The sequence below is a fragment of the Balaenoptera borealis genome (genome assembly GCF_965194805.1).
Source record: "Balaenoptera borealis genome assembly, chromosome: 5".
NCBI classification, from domain to species: domain Eukaryota; kingdom Metazoa; phylum Chordata; class Mammalia; order Artiodactyla; family Balaenopteridae; genus Balaenoptera; species Balaenoptera borealis.
In genome coordinates, this window is record NC_138862.1 from 5504366 (window position 1) to 5527158 (window position 22793).

General features: G+C 46.7%; 1 protein-coding gene across 2 annotated transcripts in view; it reads left to right on the forward strand.

Moving 5' to 3' along the window:
• Positions 1-22793, forward strand: part of DSCAM (DS cell adhesion molecule) — a gene marked incomplete at its 5' end in the record, with an annotated part of 739398 nt that overhangs the window by 576898 nt on the left and 139707 nt on the right. For both annotated transcript variants that reach the window (XM_082393800.1, XM_082393801.1), the window contains 3 exons: positions 13547-13743; positions 14737-14833; positions 15443-15571. In XM_082393800.1, coding sequence (XP_082249926.1) covers positions 13547-13743; positions 14737-14833; positions 15443-15571 — 423 coding nt within the window. The remainder of the gene's footprint in view (positions 1-13546; positions 13744-14736; positions 14834-15442; positions 15572-22793) is intronic.

Below are 22793 nucleotides of genomic sequence, written 5' to 3' on the forward strand. Positions count from 1 at the left end.
AAAGTTCTGGAGATGGATGATGGTAAAGGATGTACAACAATGTGAATGCACTTAATGCCACCGGACTTGTGGTTAATTGTGGTTAAAATGATCCACTTTACGTTATGAATATCTTACCACAGTTTTTTGCGAAGGAGAAAAATGGGGCGGGAGGAATAAATTGGGAGATTGGGACTGGCATATATCACACTACTATACATAAAATAGATGTCTAATAAGGACCTGCTGTATAGCACAGGGAACTCTACTCAATACTCTGTAATAATGGCCTATATGGGAGAAAAATCTAAAAAAGAGTGGATATACATATATGTATAACTGATTCACTTTACTGTACACCTGAAACTAATACAACATTGTAAATCAACTATACTCCAATAAAAATTAAAAAAGAAAAAGAAAGAAGAGGAGAAGAATTCTGAGGATACCGTGCATTTGCTGTGACTGGGACATGCGACCATGGGTTCCTCGGTGGCCCCAGGTGATGTGAGGATAGGAACCTCAGTGACAGGGAAAGATGACATTGGGAGGCTGCAGTGTGTTGGAAAGAGGACCAACCCCTTCTCTCATTACGGTTGCCCTGGTGATGGGAGTAGGGGAGCCTGCTGGATCCAGTCCGTGTTCAAGGCTGCGGTTAGTGTGCCCGAGCCTTGCCTGAGAGACTGTCCCTCCCAGCTTCGTTACCCCCTGCAGGTAACCAAGCTGTTCTTGTCTACTGGTAACAGCTGTGTCTGCCTAGGAGGCTGGGTACTTAACAGCATCGAGGGCCAGCGCCCAGGGTATGCAGTCAGTGCCATGGCATGGGGTTCCCAGCTCCCAAGGGACCCTGCCCTTGGGGTTTAAGCTTCTTCAGCTGCTATCTTGAGGGTCTTAATACTTTCGTCTTTAAATGTGTTTTGTAATGAAGTCCGATGGCATAATGCCGCACGAACTGGGGACTTGCAGACGCAGCTCCTGAGTCATCCCACCTCCCGCCGCCTCCCGGCCTCACAGGCTCAGCTGCCTTCCCTCCCCCCATTTCCTGGGCCCCAGGCCTCCCCTTCCCTGCATTCACCCAGCGCTCACTGCCGTCCTCCACCCCATGGGGACCTGGGTGTGTGTTGGAAGATTGGGGTCGGGCTCCCCACGGCAGCCCCACGTGGGGTGTAAAGGGAGCCTCCCTGCCAGAGACAGCAGCAGCAGAGAGCTTTCAGAGGGCCACGCACGGTACCTGGGGGTCACCCATCCATGGCCTGGGTGTGGTGGTCATCCTGGGGGGAAGGGAACCCTGAGCTAGTAGGGTGCACACATGTGATTGCAAGTCCCAGGGTGTGTCCTGGGTGCCTGGGAAGGTTGACACAACAGTAAATAGAAAATCTTGCTGCATCTGGATTAGCAATCTACTGATGATTATTCTCTGCTATGTATAAAACGGTGCTGCGAGGGAGGGGAAAAGCATTTTTCAATACATCAAACTTTTGTACGGAATTTTTCGTAATAAACAATCAAGGCTACGAATTTTTTTTTAATGGAAAAGAGAAATTTTGTAAGAAGGCAATATTAACCTAATCATCACATAAGCACTCTGGATGAAGGATTCCGCAAAACTTTGTTTTATGGTTACTTGTTCTCTTAGATTCTTAATTCATGAGGGGGATGAGGGGAGGGAAGGGTTTCTCCTAAAAAGCATTAGTTGTGTTTTTTAAGATAGTGTAACTTGCTTAAAATTCTTACGTGACATTGACAAATAAAAAGCTGTTTTAATATTTTTTAAAAATCTCCATCGTGACACATGGAGAGAAAGAGAGACAGAAGAAGAAAGAAAAAAAGGCTTTATATTTTGTAACTTTAATGGCACCTCTTTCCTGCTTTGTTAACAAAAGTCTCCATGTTTTCGTTTTGCTCTGGAACCTACAAATCATGGAACCTGTCCTGCCGACCTCATCTCTCAAATAGGCAATAGGCTTGCAGGAGGGATGTTGAGATCTTTATTTTGCAGCTGAGGAAAGGGAACCACCAAGGACGTCAGGGGAAATCTCCCCTGAATGGGTCCAGCCCCAGATGGAGGGGCTTCCAAGGATGCTCTGGCACCCCTCGCCCCAGCAGGCAGAGTCCTGTGCCCTGTGGACCAGCCTTGGGGCCTCAGCTATGGTCAGGCAAAGCGGCTTTGCACTTGGGTCCAGAAGGCCCGGGTTCTCCTTGTAGGTCTTTGATTGACTTGTTGCATGGCTTTAGACTCCAATTCTGTTTACCTGCCCTGATTCTGTTTTAGTGTGGGTACATGGAATTAAGCATTCCCTTCTCTACTGAGGACACGCATGTCACTGTGAGATCACGGATGTAAAATTGAGCTGAAACTTGGCAGGATACAGAGGTTCAGATGCATGATTTACCTCACGAGGTTTAGCTTAGACCCGCTTAGCTTCCCCAGAGCCTGGCGAAAGAAAGAGAGGGGAGAGAAAGATTCCTTATCTAGGGAGTAAAGATAATTTTATTGTATTACTTTTATGATGATATTGATTTTTTTAGTCTTAATGGATGCCGTAGAGCTTTGGATTAGGGGTAGGAGAGGGGCAGAAAGGGAGGGGTTCTTGTTTAGCCAGCCTTAAACCCTCCAGGTCTGCTTCCTTACTTACAAATAAAGAGGAAGGGAACAAGATGTCACGTATGAAATGAATCCTAAAATTCTCTTATATTTTAATCTTAATTTTTTCCCCTTCAAAATAGGTGTTTGGTGTCTGGTTCTCTTTGATCATCTGCATAGACATCTGTTCGTATAAATTTAAATCCGATGAATCTGCTAGAAATGGTATTCCTACATCTTTCACACATATTTGTAGTATAATTTGGAACCTACTTAAAATGGCACTTATAAATATGTCTTGGGTCATTTCTGTGGCCAGCGTTTCTATCCCATCAGGTTGTTGTGTGGATTGAATACCTGCACAGTATATAGAAAATGTCCCAGCACAGTGTCAGGATGCATGAAAGTTAGCTGTTGTTATTATAGGATGGTGTGTGTAAGAGAGAGAGAGAGAGAGAAGGAGAAAGAGGAAGAAAGAGGGATAAGATGAAAGGAAGGAAAGAAGGTAGACAGGAGAGAAGGAGGGAGGGAGTGAAGGGGAGATTAGTAAGGAAAATGGAAAGAGGAGGACAGTCAGAACTGACAAGGCCTTGGAGCTTTCCAGTTGAGCTTTTTCACTCCAGGCTGTATATTAGGATCACTAGAAGAGCTTTAAATAAATCCATTCCCAAGCCCGACCCCCAGAGACTCTGGTTCAGTTGATCTGGGGTAGGGCCTAGACACTGTTATATTTTTAAAACTCTTCAGCCTGATTCCAACTTCTGAGATGCAGGCCAGGTTGAGAACACCTGGTCCCATGCAGCTCACCTATGAATCAGATGAGAAAACCAAGTCCCAGGGCAGCCAATGGTCTTGCCCTCTCATGGTATCATGTCCATGGATAGCATGAGGTTGGAGCCCAGCCTCCTTGCTCCTGGTCCCCTTTCTCCTCTCCTCCTCTGAGAGGACCAGTGCTCTAACCCAAGGCCACCAGATCCCAAACCACAGCTGCAGAGTCCAGAGTAAAGCACTTCCAGGGGGTCTCCAACCTGAGCAGCAGAATTTGAGAAGACGTCTGCCACCTTAGCGCCTGACCTTTGCGACACTCACGGATTCACGTTTTCACCTAAGCCTATTTTCTGTATTCAGAATAATGAAAATTAGGTGTTCAGTAACTTTTGATTGACTGATGAAATAATAGTGAAAATAAATTTTGATTCAAATCTCTGCATGAAATGTTCATTGTGGAACACAGGCAGTGGGTATATGGCTCTTCCGCTTTCTGTATGTTTGAAAATGTTTATAGTCAAATGTTGGGAAGACGTAAAAAAATATCTGAAGAAGTAGCTAAAAAAAGAGAAAGAAGAAGTAGCTTAAAAAATGTGTTCACGTCTCAGAACATCTCCATCCCCGGCCCTCCCAGCTGGCAACCCTGACTCTGTCCCTGACTGTGTGTCCCCGACTGTGGTTTCCAGCGTGGGTGTCGGGGCAACCTTGTTGCCTTGTTCTTAGCTCCACACCGTCCTCTGCCGCCTCTGTTCTGACCACGTGGAGGGACTGAGGGACTCCCCAGGATGCAGGTCTTTCCTGCTCAAACACGCGAGGTCCTGGGCACTTGGGAAGATTGGCTGCCCTCTATGGGAGTCGTTATTGATAACAATGATGGTTTTAGAATACGACTCATTAAAGTCAGATCTTGGTTGACTCTTGCATTTGGGCCTTTGACACCCATTCCTCTTTTCTAATTTTCTCTTTTCTTCTCTGTAAAATGAAGGGATTGAACCCTACTGTCTTGACAGGCATGTTGTCTAGTTGCGGCTTATCCAGGACACCTGGTATTTCCTTTTGTTTCTTTTTCAGTGGTCTTTTTGGCAGAGCTGAGGTAGAAGAAAAGAAATAAAACTGTGTTAGGATCAGTTTTGTACTATTGGTAGAGTCAGTAAAGCAGGAAAGTTTGGAAATAATCTTTCTTATCAGTGATTTATTAATATAATTTTTTATTTTCTCTTTTTCCTTGTGTTGAAAAATCGGTGTGTTGAAAAATCAATTTATCACTGAATTCCCTGTCCAAACATGCAGTGATGTACTGTTCATATTTGCAGGGTTCACTGTTATGAGTAAGGTTGGTTATCGCTCTTAGGTAAACTCACACCTTCTCAGTGCTTCTGGCATGATGGGAACACCCTTTAAAATCATTCACGTAGCGACATACCGTCCTATGTAGTGTTCTGGTAAATCCTTTAGTGTTAAACAGCCAGCTGTTGGGGGTGGAGGGAGGGAAGAAAGTCCTGATTTCTAGCGTTTGTCGGTTTCAGTGGTGTAAATCCTCCCACCCCACCGTGGCCAATTTCAAGCTAAATAGGTGGCATCACTGGACTGCAGAGTTGATCTCCATATGCAGAATCGGCTCACCCTGGGGGGGTTGGGCAGCGGCTCCACTCTACCGCTGCATCTCTACCCTATGAGAAAGTAGGTCAGATGGGCCTCCCTTAAACCATAAGAACATAGATTTGCTGAACATTAAGATGCTGTTAGGTGATAGCCTGGTTTCTGAAGGAAATTTATAAAGCGGTATGTAACGAAATAAAACAGCACTCTCTTTAATGGGAAGTTTTGCAGGAGAAGCACACGGTGAGCCATCCTTGAACAAAGCCCTGTTGGTCTGGATTTCCTTTGCACCCACTAGCAGGGCTGCTCTGGCCTCCCCTTGGTGCCCATCCCTGTTACGTTACCCCATCCATTCGTTATGCTTCAGAGACCCTTGCAGAAAGCCCTGCTCCACTGACATGCTGTCAACTCTCTGCACCCGTGACTGTGACCAACGGAAAAGGTTGTGCCTTCAGACATTAGCATTGCAAAGGGACGTGATAATGATTGCTTTAAAAAAATTCTTTTGACCATTTCTTTAAAGGGCTGAAAATACTTGGGTAGGACAGAACATGGGCCTGTCAGACTGTTTCTGAATATTAACCAGAACTAAAATACCCATTTTGGTGGGGCAGTCCTCCAAAAGAGACATATGATTAAAAAAAGAAGCATTTTTTTTGCAGAGTAAGAGGGACAAACCATAAACCAGAGGGCCAGGATTTAATCGAGGCACTTCTCCCACGTAGAATGCAATAAAGCTTTTCATTAGTAAGAAAAGGAAAGGGCAGAAAACAAGCAAGCTCTCCAAGCAATGCTTCATTTTCTTGGAGAGCAATAATATCTTCCTCTAGTTGGATGTTTCAAAGTGATAGGAGATTACATTCAGGTGAACACCAGCCTTCACAATGCATTTGCTCCCTCCCCTAGTAGCAGCTCATAAGGTAGGACAGAAACCCTTATTGTAGAATTGATCCACTCTCATTGGAATGTAAAGAACTGAGAGTGATTAAATACCCCAGACGTGGGAAGTGATCACACTTACCATGTCCTCACAGGAAATCTGTATTTTTTCACACTCTGCCATTTTACAAATTTCTTTTTTTTCCTTTTTCAGCAAATACTGCACACTGAGAAATCCTCTCTGTGACCTTTAGATGCCCATGACACTGGGAGACATTAGTGTGGATTAATTTCCAGAACACAGCTTTGCCACCAGAGTTTCTCTATTCTGTGCTCAGCACAAGAGGTTGTAGAAATAGGCTCCTTACTGGAGGGACCAGGGGGCCACGTTCCAAAGCTAAATTCCCAGCTTTGATAAGAATGAGAAGTAAATATTTTCTTCTTCTTGGGCCTACAACAGATTTATTTACAGTTTTGCAATTGAGGTCACTTTTGGTGGCTTTGGGATCTTTCATTATCATGACTTAGCTCTCAGCCTTTATAAGAAAAACATTTTGGTTAGTGGATATGAGGCCAAATTGAAGATGTCTTTAGTAAAGAAGCCTCATGAAGATGATGTGCCCAAAGACCTGAGCGGACCACAGCCCCCAAGTCAAAGCCCACATTCACATTCATTCCTCATCTGAAGACCCCCCTCTCCTGGGGCATGAAGAAATCCCTGCCATCAGATACACAGAGAAGCCATGGGTCTATGCTCATGTAACACTGACTGTGTGCTGTGGGCTGGCTTCCTTTAACCTCTCAACAATCATCATCTCCATCTGACAAAAACCAAAACTGAGGCACAGAATGGTTAGGGGACTGTCTAAAGCCACACAGTGAGCCAGTGGCACGCCTGAGGATTCAGATTCAGGCAACTACCATGTTATACAGGCTGATGACAACCTAACCCGTGAACAACAAATATTCAACTGGTGGTGGTTTTGGAAACTATACGAGTCATACACTACATCCTCCTCTGCAGAGCTAGCCAATAGAAATTGTTTTTTCAATATAGAATATATGCCATATTTTCCCAGATAGTCTGGACCTATGGTTAAGGTCAGCTTAAAACAATTCTCAGTCTCCTATTATAGAAAAATCCAAAATAATAATGGATAAACATAATAGTTCAATTCTCTGTCATGTAGCTTTTTTTGTTCTGGAGCGAAGCAGGCCAGATTGGGGTAATAGCTTCAGGGTGTCATCAGAAACCCAAGCTCCCATCTTCAGAGTCACCTCATGATCCAATATGGCTGCTGGTGCTCCAGCTATCAGGTCCTGATTTCAGGCTGGCACAGGAGGAGGCAGAGGAAGTCTAAAGGGATTCCAACCAGCTGAGCATGCCTCCCAGAAGTTTTAGATATATCACTGCCTTGATCTCAGTCATATGGCAATACCTGACTATAAGAAAGGCACATAAATACATTCTTTCATTCAGGTATAGATTTTTTTTATAATGTCTCCTGTTAAAAACTGGGGAAAGAAAGAAAAAATGGGCTTGGGGAGGCAACTGAAAATATCTGCTCAAGGTCAATAGTTCACACCTACTGTTAGAGTTTAAGGGGGCCCCCAAAATAATACTACTGAGTTCAGAATCAAGTAATGGAGAGACACAGGAGTAGCGTAGTTTGATATGAGACTTCTGGAGAATGTGGGTTTGTAAATCCTACATCTAGAATTAGGGAGAGTTACCCACCCAGCCCCTGACCAGGCCAGAGGCACACAGCTCTCCTTTTACTCAGACACATCCCCTGTCATTATGGGAATTTTGCAGATCAGACACACACCCTCTGCCAACAGGTAACCCAAAGGGACTGGGCCTCACTGGTTAGTTCCTTCCCAGCTCTCACATCAGTAAGTCACTGCCCCGTCATGCAGGAGAGAGGTCAGGAGTGCTGTTCTGATGGAAGGTCCCTCCATTTTGGAAGCATAAGAAGTGGGGGGCATGTCCGTAAACAACCGCCTACTTATTTTGGCTGATGGGACCTCACTTCGTTTATGATGTTCCTATTATTTTATTTCTGGTCTGTAAATTCTTCTGCTCATATGCCCAGTGGCGTGCTAGTAAACATTTAACATGCAGATCTCAAAGAAGTATAAATAATAATAAAATATTATAAAATTATAAAATAATTTTATAATATTATTTTATTATAAAAATAATAAAATAATAATAAAATTATTTTATAAATAAAATAAAATAATAATTGTATATATAATTTTACTATGGGAAACCAATTCTTGTCTTTAAAAGATGAAGTGATTGTAGAAGCAAAAGAAAGCATCTTGAGATTCTCAAATAATTTGCCTCCTCAGAACATAATTTTTTTAATTAAAAAGTCAACTGTGTTTCAAATTTATAAGTAATTTTACAACATATACAAATATGGGGTTTGCCGTTATCATGGAAAAGGGTCTTTCACCAGGAACAGTTAACCCTGACTCACGTTCCTGGGCATCCCTGAGGACATCCCGAGGAGCTGGTACCCACTGCTGAGGACATCCTACCAAGGGCAGTCGTCTGCTGGCAGTGGCAGTGTCAATGGTTGTCCCTCCAAATCCCTCCCAGGAAAATGACAGCACCACCTCCCGTTCTGGTATATTTTTCGAAAGAAGACCTTCAGGGATGCTTATACAGAGATTTTGAGTCCATGAGCACAGAGTAAATCGCCCACAGAACTGACTTCTCCTACCCTCTTGGACACTTAAAATGTTTTTATTAGAGGCCATTTCTTTGGAAAGAAATCTTAAGTATTTTAAATCGTTTTAAACCAACCACACCAGGCTAGTTTAACATTTTTTAATGGTTCAGGAACATCATTTAAAAACCCACAATGATGGTCCTCTGGAGCCCCCGGAAACACTCAGGGGTGGCTGAGATGAGTGTGGGGTGAGGAGAGGAGGGACACCGGGGTTGCTGGACTCAAGTGGCCCCCGCATCACCATGCGTCCTGAGGTTCATGCCTACTCAGTGCTGTCACACTTTCCTCTCTCGTATCAGCTCTTCCATTCCTTCCCTTTTGTTGGTGGTCCCACCCCTGGTAGCCTGCCACTCTCCCCAAGGGTGGGTTTCCATCTGCCATGGGCAGGAAAGTAACTTAACTGCAGTCATGTGTCCTGCTTGTAAACATTAAACAGAGAGCATCAGGGACTTTCCCCTGCTGCTAAAACGTTTGCATTTTGGGGCCATTTTGGGGTTCTTAGACACGATATATGATTGCTTCATTTTTTCATAAATATATTCCCTATGGTTGAGGTTTACTGAAATGATGCCACTCTAAAGAAAATTCTTACTCCATGTTTAAAGGAAAACTGATAAGGAGACATGTCCAAAGAACCTCCCAGGTGAGCCCGGCCTCTCCCCGCCACCAGGTTCAGGAAAGTGGTCCCAGGCATCACAGCGCGCTGGGCAGGCTGGGGTCACACACGGGGCTCTGCACAGCAGGGCAGGTGAGCTCCACGGCCCCAAGCACAGCTGTCCAAAGCTTTTGCCCAGGTCCCCCTTGGTCAAGCTGTGAGCTTTCTCTTTCAGCTCTCCATCCACACGTAAGATGTCCAAGTTCCACACCCCTTGTTCAAAAGTGTTCGGTAGCAGCCAGAGCTGTTTGATGACAGATAATGCAAAGACAAAGGCAGGAGCAGGGAGATGGGGGGAGTGGTCCACTCTGCTCCCTGCTCCTCTTGGACCTTCAGCCCAGCCTCCCCTGCTGTGGGAGACACTCTTGAAGAGGGTGCCATGCCTCCCTTGGGCCCCACCAGTGGTGTGCTTACCAGCCTCCTCTCTGCTGACGCCCCATGGTTGGTGGCTATCTGAACCGGTCCATGGCTCCTTTACCTGGGGCCGTTGAATTCCCAGGGCTTCAGACCTTGTCCTCAGCGAGGAGGAGAATTGGGGAAGGGACCATCGTCCTGGGTTCACAGACCCATAGGCCCTTCTCATGCTCCTACACAGGCTACCGCTGGAAGCCTTCTGCCTTCAAGATCTCAGAGGAGGGACAGCTCCGGTCCCTGTGTTTGCTTAGTTCTCCCAGGTGGCAGACATCTCCCTCTCCTGGAACCTTCCTCACCACCCTCAACTCCTCTGTAGTGGAAGCACCGTGGTGGACCTGGGGTTTCCACAGCCAGGAAGCAGCATGCTGGAGCAGACTGTGCCAGCTCACCTTCTTGCAGCTTTATCCACTCTCTACTCTTGGAGCTCCCCCACTGATGCTGGCCGTGGAAACGCTGCAAGAAGGACCTCGGTCCTTGTCTTCTTTGAAGAAAGAATTCAGCAAAGAGACCAAGGTTGTGAAATAGAGACAGAGTATATTAGAAGCAAAGTACGTGTGGAAGAGCACACAGGCGAACTCGGAGTGAGTTGCACGCAATAGGGGCTGCTTAGGTTGCTTATATGGGGGCATTTTTCTCTGGCCAATCATCTTGAAGTGTCTGCATGAGACTGGTTGCGGCTGCTCAGCCTGGGCCTGTCTCCATCACGTGGCTGAAGGGGAACATTCTTTCCATGCCCAGTCTTCTTACATAGAGACTGCAAAATGGTGGAGCCACTTGGGAAAATAGTGTGGCAGTTTCCCAAAGTGTTAAACACACAGTTGCCTTGTGACCCAGTTGTTCCACTCCTAGCAACCTACCCAGGAAAAATAAAAACATAAGTCAGCACAACAACCTCTACACAAATGTTTGCATTATTTGTAAAATCCAAAAAGTGGAAACTATTCAAATGTATACCAACTGGCGAATGAATGAACAAAATGTAGTCTATCCACGCAGTGAACTATCACTCAGTAATGAAAAGGAACAAAAGTACTGGGTACACACTCCAGTATGTATGAACCCTGAAAACATGTGCAGTGGAAAAAACATCCAGAAAGCTAGAGACAAAAAGAAAATATATTTACTGTAGGATCCTATTTATAGGAAATGTCCAGAAAAGGCAAATCTAGAGGGACAGAATGTCCCTTAGTGGTTGCCTAGGGCTGGGGGTGGGAAAGGAAAGTACCCATAAATGGACAGGCAGAATCTTTTGTGGTAATCTAAATGCTCTAAAATTTGAGGTGGTGATGATCATACAACTCTATATACTTGTATTGGGTTGTACTAGTAATGTGTGTGTGTGTGTGTGTTGGATAATGCAAATACACTTGTTTTGGGTTGAATAGTGTCTCCTCAAAATTCACATCCACCAGGAACCTCAGAATATGACCTTATGTGGAAGTAGGATCTTTGCAGATGTAATTGGTTAAGATGAAGTCATACTGAATGAAAACGGGTCTTAAGTCCGATGACTGGTGTCCTTACAAGAAATCCGTGTGAAGACACAGAGAAACATTCAAAGGAAGTACCCATGTGAAGATGAGGGCAGAGATTGGAACAAAGCTGCCACAAGCCAAGGAACACCTAGGGCCACCAGAAGCTGGAAGAGGCAAGGAAAGATTCTTCTCTAGAGCCTTTGGAGAGAGCACAGTCCTGACGTCATCTTAATTGTAGACTAGCCTCCAGAACTGTGAGAAAATACATTTCTGTCGTAAGCCACCAGCCTGTGGTCATTTGCTACTGCCACCCTAGGACACGAAGGCAATCCTAAAACCCACTCACTCATACACTTATAGCAGGTGAATTTTGTGGTGTGTTAATTATACCTCAGTGAAGTTGTTAATAAAATTAAAAATTTTCTTAAATAGGCCAGAGGAAGAGAGGGTTGAGAACCAAAGGTTAGGGATGGTAGAGACAGTTCTGCCAATTCTCAGATATGCAGGAAGAGAAATCTCACCATGGCTGTAGGCGGCTTTCTTTAAAACATGGGACTCGCAGTGTGTCTTTTCCTAGGTTCCGAATCTGTCCACTCCACATCTTGTTATCTCTGCCACACACCCACTGACTATAGAGAAACGTCACAGTGCAGGGTCTTCCATGGGGTTTCAGGCTACAAAGCTGGTAGATCTCTGGCTTGTCTCAAACCCTCCCGACCGGCCTTGGGGAAGACATGCCCCAGTATGTGCCAGTCTCAGGAGAAGGCCCAGTGTTTCTATGGTCAAGTGCCCAGGGCTGGGACACTGGAGGGCTGTGAGGTGGGATATAAAGAGCATAGTGTGAGCTTGACCTTATAAATGAGGGAGGGTCTTTCTTTCTGTGATTGGGAAAATGAGGTTAAAAAACAGGCGAAAAATATAAATTTGTTTTAGTTCTTTTTAAATCTTCCTGGTTGTTTTTGATAACATCTTGTTGTTTCCTCATGTTTTAAAAATATCTTCAAACATTTTGTGTATGATTATTTCAGGTTCTGTGTCTGGTAATTCTAGCATCTGAAGTCTTTGCGGGGGTGCTGATTCTCAATGAGAGTAGATTGTTTCCTCATGTGTTTTATATTTTTGTTTTGTGAGTTCATGTTTAGAGACGGTTTATCTGGGAGAACCTCAGTGGGCCTGGATAAAGGACCCATCCTTCTGGAATGTGTTTTTGTTTGCTTTTGCTGGATTCCTCAGGCCCATTACCAAACTAGGGTCACCATCACATCAATCCTTTAGCAGGAATTTGACTCCGAACCTACGTAGAGTCAGACCAGCTACACATTCTCAAGGGAGATGGTTTTTCTTCATTCGCAACGCAAGCCAAGGCGGTTTGCTTCTCCCTTTGCCATCGTGCGGTCTTATGTACTGACTGACTTGTGGTGATTGGCTTGCTCCTAGGATGGAGAACTTTGGGGAGCTCTGGTCGGAGGTTTCACTTTAATCTCCTGCCTCACAGGCAGTCAAAGCACCGGCACTGTAATACCTGGGGCCTTTCAACGTCCACCTTTGTTTCTGGCTCCTGGGTTTTCTCTCACTTTCTTATAAACTTAATATGCACTTAAAAAGTGTTTGTTATACACTGTCCAGCATTTCTAGGTGGTCTGTGGCATGGGCCTGGGGCCTCATGTCTCCTGGCATATTGCCCAGGATGGGAGTCTACAGATGGATTTTGAGGTGGAGAGAGGGAACTGGACAAGTTTCACAAGTAAAGGTTCCTGTTCTCTCAATGCATCGGGATGAGATTCCCTGCTGTAAACGATGGGAGAAGGATAGGTCCAAGGTTTCCACGTGACTGTAAAAGTTTGTGCCAGCTGTGGGATGGGGTGTCGAGAGGCCGCTTCAAGGATTGGTTACCAGCAGCCAGGGCTCCATCCCAGTTGACTAACAAGGTTTCGTTCCCATAGCTGACAAGGAGAGTTAGAAATGTGGGAGATTACAGAAGGAGTGTAATTCTCAACGGAAGCCCCCTTTCCCATCCGATAAGCAAGTCACATCATTGTCCTGTGTGTTCCAGGGGATGTGGGTCTGCCGTCCACAGGGATTGGAAGAGAGCAACACCCCACAAGTATGAAACCACAGGGCAATTTCTGCTTAGGGCTCATTTAGTCCAGTTTCATTTTTCTGCCACCTTCCAACTATCTTGATCATGATTCTTGCTCAGCAGTTTCCTGAATGCCTTTTATTTCAAAGAAACACCTCCTCGGGAATTCTCTGGAGATCCAGTGGTTGGGATTCTGCGCTTCCACTGCCGGGGGCCCGGGTTCCATGATCCCTGGTCAGGGAACTAAGATCCCACAAGCTGCGCAGTGCAGCCAGAAAGAAAAAAAGAAACTGAGCTGCGTGTTAATAAGGTGGGGGAAGCCGAGAACCCTGCTTTGCCGAGTAAGTTGTGTCGTTTTTGGGTTTTCAGTTCCTGCGATGATTACGTCCTATCCAAACACCACCCTGGCCACTCAGGGTCAGAAGAAGGAAATGAGCTGCACAGCCCATGGCGAGAAGCCCATCATGGTCCGCTGGGAGAAGGAGGACCGAATCATTAACCCCGAAATGGCCCGCTATCTCGTGTCCGTCAAGGAGGTGGGAGAGGAGGTGATTTCCACTCTGCAGGTAAAACATGACAAACATGGCAGATGAGAAGCTACCTTCATGGGCAGAATAAGCCTGTCTTTTCACATAAGTGGGTGCATATGGGTAGCCAATAGCAAATCAGCTTTTGAAACATTTACGAAGCACTGCCTCTCCCGCTTCCCATAATGGGATTGCTGAGTAGCCTGCAAAAATAGTGCTTTATCATACGAAAAATTGTTAAGAGTAAAATTATTGGGAACATGGCAGGGAACCCAACCGTAATAATAAAAAGAAAGAGAGAAACAGAGTCTTTTAATGACAGCTAATCCTGGCGGAATGACAGCCTAGGTTGTGCACATGTGTTAACTTCCTGTAAAAAGAAAAATTAGATGGGTTCTTGGACAAAAAATATTATAAGGAAAATATTTTGCTTCTTGGGGTAAAACCCAACATAAAAAAGGACTGCAGTCTCTTAGAACTTTTAGCACCACTGGTAGTTAGCTGGGTGATTCTTTTAATATGGGGGAGAAATGATGCCGTAGGACACACATGGAAAGAAAAAGCCCTGTGTTTGAAACGCTGATATTGATTCATTCCCAGGGTCCAATCCTGGGGTCCTGGGAGACCAGACCTTTATTGCAGTGTTTATAGATCTGTTTTCTCAGGCAAGGCTGCTTTGAATGCTTTAAAAATCCACTATGAGATTAAAAAAACCAAAGTATATGGGGAATATATATCAACCTGACCGTGACATCCTACATAAATTACACATCCAATTTAACAAGCTGGCAGCTGACACGGATCGTCTACGTTGACTGTTTCCATCTGCACATTTACAATTGTGCTGAAATAATTTGCTCTCAGAATTGTGTGTCCTTGTGTGTGTGTGTGTTTGTGAGAGTGTATATGTGTGTGCTTGGGGCTGGGAGAAGGGTGAGAGTGGAGAGAAGATTTTTACAGCCAAAAGCCCTTGAGTTGTTCCCTCACTCCGTTCTCCTGGGTAAGATGGATTTCTCTCTGCTTTACGCATAGATTTTGCCAACGGTAAGAGAAGATTCTGGCTTCTTCTCCTGTCACGCTATCAATTCTTATGGGGAGGACCGTGGAATAATTCAGCTCACAGTGCAAGGTAGGATGGACATAGCCTAGGGGGAGAAACACGGCTGTTTCAGGACAGTAAGTGTGTGCCCAGGATTGGGAATCTGTGTGGCCTCAGCTTGACATGTCACACTTCCAAGTCCTCAGAAAATTTTGAATCTGTACAAAGTTGGTGCTAAAGCATCATTTTGCAGATCTCATGATTATGTCAAGATGCAGCCCCAAAACACAGGGAACAAAGTTCGTAAAGGAATTGGGTTTGGATGACTGGGCAGCCCTGATAGTGTGCCCTTCTTGCTGAATTTTAGGGATCCTTTTACTAGACGATCCGAATGAAAGTTTAATATCTGGGGCCAAAATAGTTTTTGAGTTAATAGATCCCAGGCCAGACCAGAAGAGTGACACTGAAATCTTCCATGTTTGGTCCAGCTTTACAAGTGCTGTGAAAATTGGCAGATTTGAAAAGTGAAAATTTTCCATCCTCAAAAGGGATTGGGGAAAAAAATACTTCCAGGTAAAAAAAATCGTCTGCCCATGTCGAATGCTGACAAAGCTTTTGTGAGTCACCCTCAGCGTTTCCACTAGCGTCTACGTCTGAACAATATCTGAACTGATCCCGGGTTTTCTGTTGGCTGCACAGAGCCTCCAGACCCTCCTGAAATTGAGATCAAAGATGTGAAGGCACGCACAATCACCCTCAGGTGGACCATGGGATTTGATGGAAACAGCGCCATCACGGGCTATGACATTGAATGCAAAAATAAATCAGGTAAGTCCTTGATTTCCTCCGACTTTATTTCCGCTTCAAAAAGCCCTTTTATTTTTTGCCTTTTTAATGGATTTTACCTGTAAGAAGAACCTGGACTCTGGGAAACTCAGAGGGGGCTCTTTTTAGCAGTTTGTCTCTTCCCTTGCACGAAGTACACCCACGTTTCCTGTGGTGGGAGTGGTTTTCTGTCGAGATGGCTTCGTTGGGTCAGCCCTGCCTCTTTTCTCTTTGAACCAGCAGGACCTCTATCTGATTGCTCCCTGTGGCCACTTTGGCAGTGTCGCCACCGATGGCCGCATGGGCTGCTGCTACCGATCCGACCTGGCCCCTGTCATTATTTTTTCTACCTCCCCGGCTTCCCTTTGCTTCCCTCGTGTCCGAATCCCTGAGTACCAGCTGTGTTCAGTGTCTGTGGGCGGAGCTGAGTGGTGGTGGTGTGCGCAGAGGGCCACGTCTTCTCGAGATGGGTGCTGACCCTGCGGGGCCCTCCTGGATGTGCAGGGACAGGCCAGGGGCCCGAATGCAGGCGAACACTCCTGGCTTCCTCTGCGCCAACAAGTGGCCGGCTCGCAGGGAGCTCAGAAGTGAAACAGACCCAGCTGTCAGGACCATGACAGGCGTGCCTGTTGATCATCTTAAAGTGACAATGACAAGGCCACTTGGAACGTTAGGACCCATCAGGCCGAGGGTGGGGTACCACCGCTGTGGCTCCTGGTCTGGACTTTGACACAAAAGAGACGAGGAATTAGAGCAGCAGCATGTGAAGAGTTAACAGAATCTCAGAGGCCAGGAAAGCGGCCTTGTTTCTCCTCTCTGGGCACCGTGCGTTACTTCACAGCACCCCGTTGTGACCCATTTAGTATCCTTGGAGCTGAAGCTGGAGTAAAAAATTAAGCTGGAGGCAGCTGGGAAGGCAGGGCAGGAGGGAGGAAATGTTTCAGTACGAGTAGGCAAGGGGCAGAGCAGGAGAACGTGTGAGACGGGAGTAGGAAGCAAGTCCAGAAAAAGCCTAAGGGGTGGGGCTTAAGGAAAGCAATTCATGGTGATGAGGACAACTTGTATCAAACCAAGACTAGGGGTTGCAGCAATAGTGCTTGAGGCTGGCGATAAGTCACGGGTTGGAAATGCGTAAGAAAAGACGTCGGAGGAGGTGAAATGACTTGGCTGGGTCCCCTGAGCCTCAACCAGAGACCTGGAAGTGAGCTGATGCTTACGTGGGACCTGAGGAAGGCTCCTGAGAGGAGCACAGTGGCTGCAGTCACACTGTCGCCTGGAAATGTGGCAGGTCCAGTGCAGGTGGAGGTGAAGGGTGCCCCGTGAGCAAGCTGAGGGCAGTGCTGGTCCCAGCAGGGCTCTTTCAGGAATCGGGACCAACGGGCTTGCCCAGGGCCAGAGGAAGAGAGGAGGCCTTGCCTTCGTTCTAAAGAAATCAGGTCAGGATGGAACCCAAGATTGAGAAGTTCTGAGATCCAGGTCTTGAAGTAAAGGAAGTGCTTCTTAGGTGAGATCTGCATGTTCTCTTGGAGAACAGCCTGGAAACTGATGGCAACAATGAGAACTCAGCAGAAACACAGACGTGCATGATGCAGACACTCTGCAGAGTCCCTGGAGGGAGGGACAGACCCCGCCAGCCTCTCTGGCTGGGCACTGACCGAAGGACTGTGGGTCTGGGAGCTAGTGCCCAGGCAGGCTCTCAGGGGAGCAGCTCGGTGCCTCCCTGTTTTCAGGGCATTAGTCATTTCCAGGTGCCGGTGACGGTCCAGTGGCTCCTCAAAGGGGTTTGGGGTCCAGCCTGTCCTGGCTCAGCTGTGACCCTTTCTCTTACCAGCTGTACCCGCCCCAAACCATCCTCCTCTGTGAGATGGGCTCCCACAGCATCACTGTGACAAGGGTCCCTCAAAGACTGCCCTCCCGTTCCTGGACCACACAGTTACTATGGTTACTCCCACCTGATACTTAGACGCCACTCGTCGTGTTACCTCCACAGGGACTCATCCCTGGTCCACATTCGCGGCCAGGCCTCCCTCTCATGTGCTCCTACAGTCTCTCCCCTTCCTTTCCTGGCAGGTGCCATCATGTGGGATCACATATTTAACTCTATTTGTTTTTCAAATTTATCAATATTTTCTTTTATTACATCTGGGTTTTGAGTTAAGTTAGAAAAGTTGTTCTCTACCTCTGGCCATAAAATAATTCAGCCTCTTTTCTTATAGTACTTCATGTTGTTTCTTTCCCTCTCTTTTCAAAATTTAGATCTCCAAACCATTTGGAGTTTACTCTTCTGTATGCTAGGAGAGATGGATCTAGTTTTATCTTTTCCAAAATGGGTCTCCTGTTGCCCCAACATCATTTATTAAAAGGTCCACCTTTGCCCAGTGATTTCAAATGCCACCTCTATCACATACTAACTTTCCATATGTACTTGAGTCTATTTCTGGACTTTCTATTCTACTCCATTGGTTTATCCATTAATGCACCAGTACCAGACCATTTTAATCACATAGGCTTTATGTCTTAATATCTAATAAGGCTAGTCCACCCTTGTGACTTTTCCTTTCCAGTGTTTTCTTAGTTTTCCATATATAACTTTAGGATCAACACGTTTAGCTCCATAAAAGCATGTTTTTGTTATTGTTAATGAGATCACATTAAATTTGTTTATTAGCTTAACGGAGAACTGACATTTTTATGATGTTGTGGGTTCAACTGGTCCATCAAAAAATATGTGAAGTTCTAACCCCTGGTACTGCACAGTGTGACCTAGTTGGGGAATGGGGTCAGAGAGTTGTGATTGACGATTATTAACATGTCAGCCCTACCAGACTGGGAGCTCCTTGGGGTGCGCTGAGCCCAGCCCAGTTCCCCTGGACCTAGCACAGGCCTAACATGTGGAGTGTCAGCACTCCACAGATATTTGGTGAATTCTCATTGAGAAGGGAATGCATTTACAACTCACTGTCTGGCACATAGCAAACGGGTAATAAATGCAGCTTTTAGTATTACTCCAGCGTGCACCAAAATGCTTATATGTAAAAGGCCTCTAGGACCATCTGTGTTTGTTTAACTACTTGCTACCCATTCAGGATCCTCAGTGTCTCCCACGTCTCCTGTAAGTTTCCCAAAGGCAGGGACTCCGATTCGGTGCTTCCCCAGCACCTAGCACAGTGCCTGCCACATAAGACGTGCTCAGTAATACTTGTGGCATTTAATTTACGTGCAATCCAAATCTAAGAATTACCTTTATCGCCAACAGCATTTTCAAATGTGTAAGTTGATGGGACTGTACATAATTAAAGCAGGAAATCTCCTTATCTGTGAAGCTGGGGATGGTCAGAATCAAGGGATATATTTCCATCCTTCTACTCCACACACACACACACACACACACACACACACACACACACACACACACAGGGCCAAGTTCATGGCTAAGGCGTTTTTGCAGTCCTGGAACCCAGCAGTCTGAGGGTCAGAATGAGCACCACGGGGGTCCTTGGGGAAAAGCCCATGGACAGGTAGCCATGGCCTGAGGTCTGCACCAGGGCCCTCCAGGACCTCCATCACTTTCAGTTTGAAAGGCCTGGGAGGAAGGAGCGATCAGTAGCAGGCAGGAATCACAGTCACTGCTGTAGGAAAAGTGTTAGCATTTTCATGTGTTAGTTGCTTCCTCAATAAGTTTTGAGTATATAAACAGTACAGCCATAATTTAAGTGAGTGCAGTTTATAGGCAGAGTACATAGAAACTGATCCTTCAAGTCACAGCTTAAATATCACCTCCTCCAGGAAGCCTTCCCTGACTATGCAGTTTATGGCATGCCCCTTCTCTACTCATAGAGCACCCTGTACGCCTTGGAACATTTGGTGAGCTTGTGACTGTTTACTTAATAGCTGTCTCCTGTGCTGGGTAGTTGTCCCCCTGAGGGATCTAGTGACCCCTCAGGGTAGGTACTACATCTGAGGAACCCTGTGCTATGTCCTTGCATCACCTACAGTGACCAGCACACATATTAGACTTGTAAGAAACATTTTTTGGCTGGTTGACTCTCAACCTGAGTTTTAGGCAATGAAATCATCCCCCTAAAAGATGCTTTCTCCGACTTTTTTGTTAATTTGCTAAGAACACAATGTATGACCACATTCCTAGCAAAGTGGGTCCCTGCAAGCGATCCTTCAGGCTGTGCTTGACCAACCCCAGCAATGGAAACTCACCAGCCCGAGAAAGCACGATTCTGCCTCGGGCTGGCCAGGACTATTAGACATTCTTACATTTCTTGCACCTGAAGCCAGTGGCCCTCTTCCCACCCCCTAAAACCCTTTTGTCAAATGACATCCCTTCCAGGATATGAAAACAGATGACGCTCCTTAATTTTCCATTTGCCAGGAAAGACAGAACATCCCAAGTTCCTTTGCTTGTATCTCCAGTGACCATCTCCTGGCCCGCTTGCTCTGGTCAGGCCCCACGGCAACAGCCCTGGTGTCATCTGACCGGGCACAGACAAAGGAGCCTTCGCCTCCCTCATTTGGAATGTTCAACTTTCTTCATGTAGCCCCAATCCCACAGGTTGCTTTGTCTGCCACATACTCGGATCCTAGTGGCCGCTGCTTCTCCTCCAGATGGACACCAAGAGCCCCTTTCCATCCTCTTCCAGCATCTTGTCCCCCCGTGCACACTGGCCGATCGGCCTGCTGTCTGCTGCGTCTACTTCCTTCCCCTCTTGGAAGGCAGCCTGCCTGTCCCCACGTCCCCTCTGGGGTGCCTCTCTCCTTCTCCTCAGGGCCTCACTGACCGGGCCTAGCTCCTTGCACACCTCCCTCCTCCTCTCTCAGGCCCCCTTCCCCATTTCACTGAGGATTCTTCTCCATGGAGGAGAAGGAACAGAAGCGGCTTCCCCTGGGTCCCGATGCCTCCCTTCTCTTGGGTCCCAATGCCTCCCTTCCCCTGGGTCCCGATGCCTCCCTTCTCTTGGGTCCCGATGCCTCCCTTCTCTTGGGTCCCGATGCCTCCCTTCTCTTGCCCAACACAGCGGGTCTCGTCCTTCTCTGAGCTGCCTCTTCATTGCACTCCTTTTGTGTAATTTTGTCTCTCAGACTTGGGGCCGCCCTCACTCTTTCAGGCCTCTAAAGACCCTTCTGCAGATCGAGTTCACCCTCTTACATTTGTCCTTGACGATCTGCCGTCCTCCTGACTCGGGGTGTCTGACGCCCAAGCTGGGTTCACCAGCGAGCACCCAGTACAACCACACTGCTCCTGGGGTTCCCCCAGTCCTTCCCATGGGGGATAATTGGGATTTCAGAGGAACTTCCTCGTCCTCTTCACCCCTGGACTCTCTAGGGCACGTCATGGAATCCTACCTACTTTTTCATCAGATGCTTCTGACATCTCCTCTCTAAACCAAGGGACGAATCTGACCGTGCACTGCTCTCCCACCCTTAGCTCCTGCAAACCCAGAGGACTTACAGTAATTCTTGGCAAAGTTCCCCTCCCTGGCACTTGACCCAGCTCTCTGCATTGCTCCTCCTCACCAGGAAGCCAAGTTAAAAGTTTGTCAGAGGTTTTCATCTAAGCACATGAGACTTCCGGCAGATACCTGGAAAATTGAAATCCAGTCTCATCCATCAGGCATCCCGCAGAGACTATGTGAAGGTTGTGTGCTGCGGGAAGACAGCCTAGAACTTGGGGAAAACGCGGGTGAGGTCAAATCCCAGCCCCACTTCTCACCAGCTCGATAACAGGGTCTGAGTTTCTTGACCTTCACAATGAAAATAAAAACCCCTGCTTCACCAGAATGTTGTAAGAACCCAATCGAATAAAGCAGTCTGTCCAAACTCTAGCTGTGCATCAGAATGACCCAGAGAGAGAGGATTTTTAAAGCACGGATTTGGGGGCACCATCCCCCAGAGATTCTGATTGCATGGGTCTGAAAGCACAGTTGTCAGAAAGCACTGAGGTGTTTCTGATGTACCCACAGATTTGGGAACTGCAGAAGTCACCTTTGTAAAATGCCTAGAGCAGCGCCCGGAGAGCAGACGCTACGCCAGCGCCTGAGTTCCCTTTGCTGCTGGCTTTACTCCGACCGCTGCCTTGACTTCCACCGCAAACCCAGTGTCTGCTCTTCTCCCCAAGGCTGAGCTCCATGGCTCACAGCTCGGATTCCCCTTCCCTCTGACTCCCAGTTGGGGGGCCCAATGGCAGACACAGAGGACGATTCAGAAGGATCCTGCGGAGGCTCTGTTCTGAGTGTACAGCTTCCATCAGGGGCCCTATTCTGAGGTTTCAGCCCTGTCTACACCCCAGAAACACTGTTCCTCTCCTTTGGCCCTCCTGGCCCCGATAGGCAGATGCTCACCACTCCTCCTAGGTGCCGGGAACCTCCGCATCCCCTGCGAGTCCCTTTAACCCAGCCCACACCGCGGTAAACAGGCGCCTTGTAAACGATCTTCTTCGTGTGACTTATAAACCTTCCTCGAGGCTACATGTGCTCTCTGTGTCTAGAAACCACCCTCCCCTTCCTTCACTGGGTAAGGAGACCCGTAATCAGTGCTCACAACCATTTTATTCCTCTCCCTCCTCTTCTTTCTCATGTCTTCACCAAACTCCCCCCATCCATGCTTGCACCCTCCAGCTCTTGGATGCCCAGGCGTGCCTTTCTGCTTGTGACTTACTCCTCCTAAGAAGTTTCTTTATTTCACCTACGGTATATTCTTGCTAGTTTTATTTGTATTTCAATCTGCAGTTTCGTTTTCCCAAGTGTCAGGATCTCTCTGGGACTGTTTCTAATGTCCGGTGTTGTATTCTCAAGCACACTTGGTTCCTAATCCATGACCTGCCCGTTTGCACGTCAGCATCTGAGATCAGATGTAGCATTTTTTAGTCCCTTTCCAAGCTCTTCTCCTGGGTAGCCAGTGCCCTGCTTGTATTCTTCTTGTGATGCCATATCACTTGCTAGAGTGTGTTTGGAGATTTAACTAGGCTTTCTTCTTCTTCATTCAGTTACTTTAAAACCCTTCAGAATAACCCATTCTTTCTCTTTCTCAACCTTTTCATCTTTAGCCAAAAAAATCCACCCTTCAGTCGTGATCATGGGCATCATCTTTTTCTTTCCAAGTCTAATCATTGCAAGAAAGAAGCTGAAAACAGAGCCTGTTCTCCAAGGACCACTCACTTCCTGCCTGAGACCCCTGCCTTGGTCACTCCCCACAGGCTGTTCACAGGACTTCCTTG